The sequence below is a fragment of the Misgurnus anguillicaudatus genome, chromosome 12 (genome assembly GCF_027580225.2).
Source record: "Misgurnus anguillicaudatus chromosome 12, ASM2758022v2, whole genome shotgun sequence".
NCBI classification, from domain to species: Eukaryota; Metazoa; Chordata; class Actinopteri; order Cypriniformes; family Cobitidae; genus Misgurnus; species Misgurnus anguillicaudatus.
In genome coordinates, this window is record NC_073348.2 from 3,738,646 (window position 1) to 3,751,483 (window position 12,838).

At 35.8% G+C, this 12,838-nt stretch overlaps 1 protein-coding gene across 1 annotated transcript in view; it reads left to right on the forward strand.

The window, feature by feature from the left end:
- The first annotated feature begins 10,773 nt into the window (after positions 1–10,773).
- Positions 10,774–12,838, forward strand: part of LOC129428242 (uncharacterized) — a 30,530-nt gene continuing 28,465 nt past the window's right edge. Inside the window, exons 1-2 of the mRNA XM_073873782.1 lie at positions 10,774–11,484; positions 11,618–11,889. Of these exons, the coding sequence (XP_073729883.1) occupies positions 11,070–11,484; positions 11,618–11,889 (687 nt within the window). The 5' untranslated portion in view covers positions 10,774–11,069. The remainder of the gene's footprint in view (positions 11,485–11,617; positions 11,890–12,838) is intronic.

Consider the following 12,838-nt stretch of genomic DNA (forward strand, 5'->3'; position numbering starts at 1 on the left):
AAACTTTCCTTCTCTGTGTTCATTTATATATCTACGATCAAGATGTATATGATCTTAAACTTCTGTTTAGTTTGGGTGTCTAATGTTAGGCAATATGATAATGTTGTAATAATAATTAAGTAAAAGCCTATTTTCATTTTTAGAAAATGCTTGTATTATATGCAAATAAGCTTTTTATATCAATGACTATGCAAATTAGAGTTACTTCATGGTCATCTTAAATGTGTATTAATTAAAAACATTTACACCATTAAATTACACATGGTAATGTTATCAATAGTTGTCAGATAATAGCTATTGAAAGAGTGGATATTTTTCTCCTTCAATGCATGTGTTAGCCACGGATTGAAGATTGTAAACAGTTAATTTAAATTGAATTAACAGTTGAGTAACTTTTGGCCTTGAGTTAGATGTTGATTAACACTAAACCAGTTTAAAAATCAGTCCAGTTTCCCCAGCTGTAAACCCATTGGCTGTTAAAGTCTTTTTTTCATGTTCATACACATTCAGTTTATGTGTTTATGAGTACACTTTCAAAATCCTCTCAGTTACATGAAGATCCATACTGTATGCATCTGTGAGTGTGGTGGTGCTTATGGGGTGTCGCGCTGGGACGAGTGAGCATAAGGGTGAGAGGGAAAAATCACAGTATACTCACTACAAAAATCTAAACTACACCACTGCAGCCAAGTCACTACTGTTACATCCCAGGTTGTTATGAGAGTTTTTGTCAAACTATTTTTCCTTGATTTGACCGCTTGTGATTGCAGATATAATGATTGGATGCCATTTCTGTCAATCATGATCAAGTGCTGATGACGTCTGCCATCCAATCAGGAGTCGGCATTCGCCTTAAGAACGCGGAAGGGGCAAAGGACGAGAGGGCTTGTCACTTCCTGTGTGACGGCTCTCATTTGTGTTTGTGCTGCTCATTCGCTTTCACTTTGCATTATAGTGTATTTGAATTACTTACCGCTCCTGTGCTCTATATGATGTGTTCGTTCAAGACCAAATTGAGTGTTGTAATAGGGCTTGGGCGTCGTGACGTCAATTCTTGTCGTGGCGGCCATGTTGATAGCCTCCTTTACTGCTGCGCTCCATGCTGCGCTCTGTTTATAGACATACATCGTGTGTCTTAATTTGATTAATTTGTCGTTATTTTTTCAACCATGGTAAACCGTTGCTGTAATAATAATAAAGTAACACATTAAAAGTAATTTACATTAAAAATGACAGATGCAACGCGGCGCCCAAGCCCTATTAACTACCAGTTCGCGTTGTGATTTGATTCTCTCTCTCGTTACGAGTTGTGACTACAGAGTTTACTCCTTTATCTCACGGTGTTGAGACGAGGTTAGTATATCACGTGATCTACATAAATGCAACATATAGAACATCTTTGTATAGAAACATCAGGTAAGGAGCGGTTATGCTTATTTGTATTTTTGTTTTGTGAGTGAGCGTAGTTAGTTGGCGTTGACGCTGAAGTTTTATTTCTTTGTTTTATTTTCTTTAGATTAGTTTTGGTAGGTAGGAGGTAGTAGGTGTTTTTGTTTTATTCATTTCTTTGCTTTAAAGCGCCGCTCACGTCTTACACTGTTGAGTTTATTTTCTTTGTATTTCACATTGTATATAGTTTGAGTGTGATCTTGATGTACATTGTTCTCTCCGTAAAAACGGAAGCAAAATATTACTGAGCAAATACAACTGAAAACTGAATTCTTCACTAAAGTTTTCTAAAAAGTATTTTTTGTCTTTGTTTCATTCATTACTCCACACACACCAATATCAATGCCTATTCAAATGTCTTTATTTTTCTGTGTTCATTACCTAATTCCCTAGACAATAACAACAACCAAATAGGTAATCGTAACAACTACATTGACATTGCAGAAGGACAGAATGCCCTTATGTTCTGGGCACTGAACAATAAGACTCTTCCTTCACTCTTTCAAGTAGCCATCCAAGTCTTGGCAGTGCCTGCTTCTAGTGCTCCAGTGGAGTGAGTTTTCAGCCATGGTGGCATCATTCTGCGTCCCTATCGAGCACAAATGACTGACAGACTTTTGACCAATTTGATCTTTTGCAAAGCAATGCAGTATAGGGGCGTCCCTCCAACTGTCCACAGCACGCATTTTATTTTTGTGGTAAGAGGAAATGACGCAAAACTAAAATGGTAGGACTTTGGACTCGACTTGAGACTTGTTGGCTTTGACTCGTGACTCGACTCGGGACTCGAAAAGCAAAGACTTGAGACTTACTTGTGACTTGCATAACAATGACTTTGTCCCACCTCTGCCCGACACTATCAAGCTTCTCGTGCTAACACATTGACCCCAGGGGATCTTATGAAAAACTTTATTTTACTTAAAGTCAACAAAAAATCGAGCAGGACCAAACATTTTACAGCTGATCGCTGTGAAAAATGTTAAGCAACAACGTCAAATATAACCGCAGCAGTAACATTGATCTTATTATGACAAAGTAAGTGTTTTGATTTATGCTATTAATGTTTTTTTTTTTTAAACAGTGAATACCACTAGTCAACTAAATGAATATAAAATGGCAAAGATGAATACACATTTATATATTGATTAACCCCCTGGGGTCCAAAAATGTGGCGCCGCGTTTTGACGTGTTTTCTCCTTATCATGGCAGTATCAACTTAAAATACTCCATCATTAATAATCATACACTTACGTGTTTGACATCATTTGAAACTGTAAAGGGTCTTCTTTAATATGTATATAATAACAACAGATCTTTGTGTTTTTGTCAATTAAAGAAAATAAACAGGGTGTGCATCCAGACATTTCTGTCTCCGCCAGCTGTCTCTCAAAACACGTTACAAAAATCAATTGAAACTCTGCGAATACTCGTCATACAAACATGATACACATATCCAAAGAAAGTCTGAAATGTCTACTTTTAAACAAGCTAATTATAATCGAAAACAAGTAATGCCTGTTTATATAATCTGCATAGAAGTAAAGAGAGTACCGTTTTTCCTGGCTGACTTCATTATCTTTAATATGGTCACGCCCACAGGCGGTACACGCTGTTGACATGGTAATGGAGAGCAGCTCAAACATTAAAAAGTAAAGTTTGATTTAAAGATGCAAGTTGTATTTATGCCTCCCAATCTGAAGTGTTACTAAACTCGATGGAAAATCTAATGAAGCCAAAGTGAAGTTAGCTGACTCGACCTGACCCTGGAGTACCATGCAATGGAAAAGCGCCATTAAGGTGCAAGACCACTTTTAAACATAAAACGGTTAAAACGACGTGATGTTATATATAATATATACCTACAACCAAAAAACTTAAGATTTACATTACCATAACATCTTCTCTCTGAAGAATCACTCTGAAGATTCACTCAGCTTCTTCTACCTTCGGCAAGTCTTTTAGAAAGAGTGATAGAGGTAATGTGATAGAGATTAGTAGAAGTGGTTGGCAGAGCGAGGCTTCGTGAAACATTGAAACAGTTGAATCAATTGTTCCGTATATGTTTGAGGCTTCGAAACGTCATTCCGAAACCGCCTCCACAGTGACACCTAGCGGTCATTTGCATGTCTTTACATGAAGCAGCCTTGGCAACATTTTAGATGAGCACTGACAAATTGTATCCCACATGTTGTTTGATTGACACACAAGTGATAGAATTGGAGAGTGGATAGTGCTCTCAACTCTCATGCAAAGATGATAGGATCGTACCCAGGAAATGCATACGCTACGTCATCATTATAAAATTAAGTGTTTTTGTTGTTGTTGTTGTTTTAACATCTGTTTGTTAACTACATGAGCTTTTAGGCTCACAATTATCGATAACTATAGGCTATTCAGGTCTGTTTAATAAAAAAAAAATGGAATAGAGATATACCAAATAAAAATAAGAGATTCATAAAATATATCAAGCTATAATATGCCACATTGTTTACATATAAAGATCTTTATTCAAATATATAAATTGTTCTGTGTTGATAAACTCAACCAGCTTCTTTTTTTACATATAATTTCTCTAGCCTTTGAACACATTCTCACACAAGGGACACTTGTTGCTGACATGCATTTTTTGTAAGTAGCCTAAGTGTTACATACCTATGAGGAAAAATTACTTCTTTTCAGTAATTTATAGTATTTGATCTTGCCAAAAACGCATCTATGAGGTATTGTCAGATTTGTTTCCTACCCTGTCAGTTTAAGATTCGACGCAGATTCGACAGGTACGCCACCTTTCGAAACACTTGTGAAATGCACCGCTTGGTGTTTCGAATCACTTCATCACGTGACATGGGTGTTTCGAATCACATTTGGGAGCAGTGTTTCAAAACATTTACGCTTCGGGATCTCGACACAGTGTCGAAACGTTAGTTTCGCGGGAGCCATCCATAATTAGTAGCTAGCAAATACACTTCAGTGTATACATTTTGTACATTACTTAATTAATTGCCATTTACCTTTCATTATGTACTGTGACTGGATAATCCATTAGCTGACCTTTAATAAAAAAATACAAAGATAAACTAAGTAATAATTAACAACACTTGTCACATCATGTATCAACTGGCAGAAATTCACTCTTACCATGTGTGAGAGAACGCAGGAAATCACTCTGATGGGCCTACAAAAAGAGAAATAATAAAAGGGAAAAACACTCCCATTAGGCAAGTTTTGAACATTGCTTGTAATTTTGGTGAGGTATTGACTTCAGACATATCAAGCTATAAATGCTTAGCCTGCTTGCAGTGTCTGCTTAACTCATTCACCGCCATTGACGAGTTATCTCGTCACTTATGAGTTCATATTTAACTAATAACTATGCCTTTTTGGACGAATTTCAAAGTGAAAGTGTAACCGCTTTTATCCACCAGATGGCGCCAAATCGAATTTATCAAAAATGGAAGTTAAAAAGAGTTAATGATTTATTTTATCTGCCTTTATGTTTGATAGTCATTCTGAGTCTGATCTCTAACATAAATTCCTTTACAAAAACGCAATTTTTTAAGCTTTTTGCTCAAAATGTTGTATTTTTGAAGAGAAATATCCATATTTCAGTGGTTACATTAAGTAGAAAAAGTAAATATATAATGAAACGTTTTTTCCCCATTTTGTTTGTTTGTTTGTTTGTTTGGTTATTGTTTGTTTGAAAGCAGAGGGTGTGTTCTTTAATTTGATATAATTTGTATGTTTATATATTTATAGCAAATGATTTTTCCTGCAAGGAATTTTGTGAAAATTTTGTTAAAATCACAAAAATGCAGGTGGGCAACTTTTCTCAAAAAGGCTGGCGGTGAATGAGTTAAACACAAACATAACCCTCTTACTAAAATATAAAAAAAAGACTCTTGCATAAGTAGATAAATATAAGGAATGTCAAAATACATTAGAACCTTTAAAATATATACTTATTATATATATATTACTATTACTTTCTGTTGCCAGAAAGCAGCTTTTTCCATACAAATTACATGCAGATGTAACAGTTATGTTAACAATGTCTGTGAAAATGTCTGTACATGTTCTTTTTCTACAATTATTTTTTAAGTAGGCTAAATAAACAATTCGTATTATTACTGTTCCTAAAACAACAACAGGCTTCATAAGGTTAGCCATAATAATAAAAATGAACTGAACAGTTCAGGGCTGCGTTCTCCGAAACTACCTTAACGCTACGTCGTTCTTAAGTTGTACCTTATCGCTAATACGTGTTTTCCGAAACGTTCTTAGTTACGTATCACTTCTGTAAGTCGTTCGTTCGGAAGGTTGGTCTGGAGCACTCTTAGCTATACCTTATCCCACATGACTCCACTAGGGGCCATCACTTTCATAAAAGCTTACATTGCAGTCTATATAACTAAATATTTGTAAAAAAAATGCAATACACTCCGTGTTTAATTAGGCAAATATTTTTAGATTTAAAGAATAAAACATTCACATAATTAGACATCATTACATTGATGGTTGTTAGATTTTTAATTATGTTTTCCAAAGGGACATCAACTGCGAACTATTAAATGCTACAGGATTAGGAAACTATTTAAAAAATATATTTTGGGTGATGGAGTTGGTGAAACTGGCAGCTATACAGCGAATCCTACTATTTCATCTGTGCATTTCATATCCGTTAAATCTTAGTCTAACGGCTAGTATTTTAGCTGCATAAATAAATCGGTAATATTACAAAAAATTATTATGATTATTAATGTTAATTCGACTTTGCATCGAAGTTTTTTAATGTTTTATAACTTTGAGGCAACTGCATGCCATATTCTTTATAAACATTTAAAATAAACTGTGCACTTGATTACTGCTTGTATAGTCTAAGATCAACAAAATTTCCACATTAAAACTAATCAAAGCTAAAATCTAAAGCAATCATACTATATATTTATAGGCTATTATATAATATTTTATATGTTATATTTAGACAGACAGGCTCCAGAAATGCGTCCATTAAGCTTTATCCGCATTGTTAACGCGCTGCTTGTGCATACAGTGTCCAAGCACAATAAATGCGTGAACTAATTAACAACAGCAGTTTGTTTTTATATATTTTAAGTGTAATTCACAGCCAAGTACTTGCACAACCCACTTTATTCCCCTGTGCAACGCACTTATTGGGAACCTATAAATGATCCTTTTAAGGCATAGCGGATGAATTGGAGCAGTTTAAACATGATACGTTTGGAAATGAAGTTGCAGGTTTTGCACGGATTTGATATAAAATATAGAAGGTTGAATTTAGTTGTTTGCAATTTGAAATATTTTTTACCAGATATTCTTAATAAATTGAACTTGAACTATTTCTAAAATGTTTATTTAATAAAGAACACCGCTATCTCATAACGCAGCGAAACCTATTACATGAAGTGAATAATTGATTGTCGAGCAATCGATATCAACCTATTCAGCACCTCCGCCATGGACAGCACCCGCTAAGGTCAAACTTAACTCATTCACCGCCAGCCTTTTTGAGAAAAGTTGCCCACCTGCATTTTTTTGATTTTAACAAAAGTTTCACAAAATTCCTTGCAGGAAAAATTATATTCTATAAATATATAAACATACAAATTATATCAAATTAAAGAACACACCCTTTGCTTTCAAATAAACAAACAAAAAAATGGGGAAAAAACGTTTCATTATATATTTACTTTTTCCACTTAATTTAACCACTGAAATATGGATATTTCTCTTCAAAAATACAACATTTTGAGCAAAAAGCTTAAAAAATTGCGTTTTTGTAAACAAATTTATGTTAGATATCAGACTCAGAATGACTATCAAACATAAAGTCAATTAAAATAAACATTGAAATCTTTTTAACTTCCGTTTTTGATAAATTCGGTTTTGGCGCCATCCAGTGGATAAAAGCGGTATTACACTTTCACTTTGAAATTCGTCCAGAAAGGCATATTATTAGTTAAATATTAACTCATAATTGACGAGATAACTCGTCAATGGCGGGGAATGAGTTAAGAAGGTTTACCTTAAGCAACATCCTAAGGTATAGTTCGGAGAACACACGTAGAAAAGGTATACCTGTAGTTAAGGTTTAACTTAAAAGTCTTCATAGCGCGCTAAGAGACAACGTTATCGGAGAACGCACCCCTGTGCAATAACATTAAATGAAGACATATTTACAAAAACACCCACGAAAAATTAAGCATTAACAAACCATTGTAAACCGCAATGTAATGCTACCACAACATTACTACGACATAAACTTGCAAACCTCCCCTAACAGTAATTACTAACTAAGCTGTAACAAACAAGACAGCAAGAAACTTATGCAAAACTGAATAAATTATTTAAACTTACCTCTAAAACCCCGCTGGCACTGTCATTGTCCTTTCGCGACCAAACTTAACGTTATTCTTCTGCGCTTCTAAACTGAGTGGCGGTTGGCAACTGAAGGGTCATTACCGCCACCTACTGGACTGGGTGTAGCGCATTTACTAGTCAGTGGGGGAATTTTTTATTATATACTGTGTTCTTTGGGCTATTAATTATTAATTGAGCAATAAATGAAAATTAAAGTTAATTTTAAATAAACGATTTTTTTTCTATAACACTTTACATAATGATATGCAAATTTGCTAGACAAACACTATAAGAGATATAAAAGCAACAAAAATAATGTTAGGTTATTTATTTCATAACTTTACCAATTCCTGCAAAAATAAAATGAAATAATAAAATCAAAAAATAAAATAAAAATTATAATGTCATTGATGTGTGATTATTAATAATATCAGTTTTGACTTATGATTGTTGTTTGTTAATATACACTTAGTTGGCAGTTTTCTGACGATGGTAAACTAAGGCATTTCTGTCTAAGGCATTTAAGTCATTTTTGTTAAACATATTTAAAATAGCTGTTGATTCCCCAAAATGATCATACATTTGAAATCTTTTTGAACACTCACATATTTAGAGATGATCTGACTAGATAATTTTTACTTGCTGTATAGAAGCAAAAAACGTGTCTGATGGTGATCCTGGGGGGGAAAGGTCTTTAGGTCACAAAATGAACATGACTTTATAGGATCGTAAATATGTTCACTAAATTACACAAAAATTCACCCAATTTAATTTGTGTTAAAGTATGCAGATTAAGCTGACCAAAAATTAACATTGAGTCAATGTTTGGCTTTTCAACATTGAAAAATAAATTTATTATAAACATTGATTCAATATTATTTAGCGTTGAAATTTCAAACTTGACCATAATGATGATTCTGATGGAATTTCAACATTTAATCAATGTCACCTTGCTATCTGGGTTGCCATTATTATGTTTAAAGCAACTGAAAAAAGACCAAATGTAAGAGCATGTCAGAACCTCTGACAGTGTCCCAAAATGGTCAGACCCCAGAGGGTTAAATAGATTTATAGCATTTTGAAAATAAACTTGTCATGGATTTATTGCATTTTGTGGAAAAAAGAATTCGTTTTTATAATAAATCTTTAAATCAAGTTTTGGATTTGAATTTTTTATGTTTTTATAACCTAAAGATGCTATGTGTAAGTTTGTAACAGAAAATAGTGGTTTTCATCTTGTCACTTTCTTGGTATAGAAAACACGTTTTTACCGAAATTTGTCAAAAATGGATTTATTGCGTTTTGGAACCAAACTCTTCAAATACTCAATTAAAAATGTAATTGAGTAGAGAGTAAAAGTTGCTTATATTTTTGATACTCCGTAGAAGTACAAAGTAGCCCAAAAAATACGAAGTACATTTACTGAAGTACTTTACACCTCTGCAAAAAACAAGATGTATTTTCTAGGGGTGTGACAAGACACTTACCCGTTCTTGTTCAGTTATGTCTTAACCCTCTGGGGTCTAAGGGGTTTTTAGGGCCCTGGAGAAGTTTTGACATGCACTGACATTTGTGCTTTTTTCACAGTGGCGGTTCTACACGGAGGCCAAGGGTGGCCCGTGCCTCTGTAGACAAGTCCCTGGCCACCCCTGTGGCCACCCCGTGCTGACCAAATAAAAAAGTATACATTTATTTTGATTTTACACGCGAGCGCCAAAAGCGGAACTAATCCGACGCATAACGTTCTAAACGGGCAAATTAGAGCGGCGCACCCAACCACTGTAGCTGGCTGCGGGTGCTGCTCAGCGAGTGTCTCAATTTGTTCCCAATTTCCCGATGTTGAGAATGTGTATCCAGGTTTGGGCACTGGTAAGGACTCTAGCTCACTTGACATTGAGACACTGTTCACTTGTTCTCCTGTGACGTGGCTGCTTAAGCGCGGTGATCATTCACAGCTGTTACTCATCAACAACCGGCAAAACCAACATCTCGCTAACTTTTTAAAGTTTACACATTGTAAAAAGCGCTGTAATTATGCTCTTACATATACGTGCATAAAATTGGAGGAATATAATTAAATGTGTCATGTAAAAATGTTTACAATTTAAAATAAATATTATTTTAAATACTGATTAGATTGTGGTCCCTAACTGTCTAGCAATGTGTGTTTATATGTAAACTAAAACAAACGTTTGTCTTTATAAAAGTTTGCATTTCATAAAGTTTATTGAGTAGGCTCGCATGATTTTCGGTTGGGGGGCTTTAGAAAAGAGCCAAGCTCTCCTTTTGCACCAGCACTCACTCTTGTATTAAATAAAGATTTATATGATTGTAAAGTAAGATTAAGTTTATGGGGCAGTTTCCCGGAAAGGGATTAGACTAGTCCTAGTCTAAAATAAATGTAAGAGCTGTCCAAACTGAAAACAACTTGCAATGCCATATTTTAAAATACATCAATGCCCTTTGTTTTGCTTCAAACAAGTAATGTATTTAGTAAGGCATGTTTGTTAAAACTAGTTATATTTCCTAATTAAACTAAGGCCTAGTCCTGTCTTAAAATAATTCCTGTAACCGCCCCTATAATCTTTAAATATAATTTCTTGCCGTTTTTTTATGTGCCCCTCTGGTAAAACACTGGCCCCTACTTGGCCCCCCTAGTGAAATTTGTCTAGAACCGCCACTGTTTTTTCAGTTGCTTAAAAACATAATAATGGCAAACATCTTATAACACTGTGTTCAGCACAAACTGGGCTACTTTATTATATGATCAACATGTATGTACATGTTTGTATTTTTGAGAGAAAAATGTTTATGCGTGGTTTTTGAAAAAGCTAATTTTTTAAATGACTGATATAAGTCCAAAAAAAAACATACTAAACATGTTTTCCCAAGACTTTTCAAAACAGGATCTAGTAGTCTAGAGTTTTTTCTTTAAAATGATGTGAGGGTGTTTTCACACATACACTGTTTAGGTCGGCCCAAATGACGTGTCGCTCCGAGTACGGTGCGTTTGGGTCAGTGTGAACACAACAGCCGCACTCGGGTGCGCACTAAACGGCCGCTCCGAGACCGCTCTAAACAGGTGGTCTCGGAGCGGCTATTGCCGAACTCTGGGGCGACCCACCTGTGGTGTGAACACTGCCGGACCTCGGGGCGACCCAAATACAGGAAGTTCTTCACATGTCACTGGACTTCCGTCGTGACGTGAGCCGGATGTTGTATTGAGGGAAACAACAACAAACATGGCAGGGAGTAGCAATCGTGGGCAATCTTGGTCGGCTGCCGAGATTCGCTGTCTACTGGATATTTGGGCCGATGATTTTATTAATGCACAGCTGTCTTCCACCCACAAAAACAGTGATGTTTACGGGGTGTTTAGCAAACGGCTCCGCGAGAAAGGGTTTAATAGGACGGTTGCGCAATGCCGCATTAAAGCCAAAAAACTTCGCGCCGAGTACATCAAAATACGCGATGCACTCAATAAAACTGGAAGTGATGGGACAGAAAAAGAAAAATTTCCCTGGTTTGACGAGCTGCACCAAATACTTGGTACGAAACCCATCGTTGACCCAGTGGATGTCGTGGAGTCCATTGATAGTCCTGCTTCATCCACTGTTAGCACGACTGACCTCTCGCCCACTGACACGAGTTTTGATGGTAAGTGAAAAACTTTTTTGTCCTGCATATAGTAGCAAATGTTGACAGGCGGAGATGTTGTGTACAAATAACTGCATTATATTTTCTTTTTGTATTAATATGCTGTAAGTAATAGTGTTATTTCAATACACAGGGGGGAATAGCTCATCCAGTAACGTTACCACTGATGCCCTAAACACTCCCTCTGAGGCAGATGTGTCTGCTGCTCCATGCGCCGAGAGCAGTGATAATTCATCTGAGCGTGGAAAAGGAGAGAGACTGCCTATACCCGGAGCTCGGGCCCGGAAAAGAAAAGTCAAATCATCCAGCACTGATAGTGAATTTATGACAGAACTGAAAAGGGTGATGGAGGACATACATTCTGCTGAACAGCGGCAGGAGAGTCATTTTGAGAGGATGCTTAAGGTATTTATCTGAATTTAGCATGTTCTGTGTCTTGTATATTCAATATCTTCCCTAATCAGTGGCACACACACACACACACACACACACACACATACCTACTTATCTACCAAGTGGGGACGTATGACTGAACACCCTACCTTTGGGTACACCCCTTTCTGAAGGGTCTAGAGACAAAATAAAGATATCCCTGCACTACTGGAAATGCCCTCATTACAGATATCAGTTGATATTTTCAATAAAAGCCTTCTTTCCAGACCTGACATTTTGCCTTCACTTTGGGGACAGTATTTTTTATGTCCAATTTGAGGACAAACACAAACTCTGATCTAGTCGACTTTTGAGGACAATGGTGATACACAAACTCTGATTATGTTAACCTTTGAGGACTTTAAGATTATGCTGTATATGACTCACTCTAATAAGCAACATTACAATTCAAAGTTCAAATACTGACTTGAAAACAGCCTAGTGCAGATATACAGCGGTTACAGTTAAGTTCTTCTATTATTTAGTGATTATTGATTGGTAAGCTGATTTTATGAATATATACTACTTCAACATACATAAAAGACAGGAATTGCCTAGTTCAGTGGTTCTCAACTCCATTCTTGGAGGCCCACTGCTCTGCACATTTTGTATGTTTCTCTTATCTGACAGACTTAGTTTAGTTCATGGTGATCTCTACTAATGATTTGAATCAGGTGTGTTAAATAAGGGAGACTTAGAAAATGTGCAGAGCAGTGGGCCTCCAGGAATAACGTTGAGAACCACTGGCCTAGTCAATGTCAATAGACCAAAATTATTGCTTTCTTGAAATCCAAGACTCTGGTGATACACAAATTCATATTTTAAGTCACTTTGGGCAGTCTGGTCATACACAATTCATACACAACAACATAATATAAATTCACTTTGGTTGAAACACAAACTTGGATTTTAAGTCACTTTG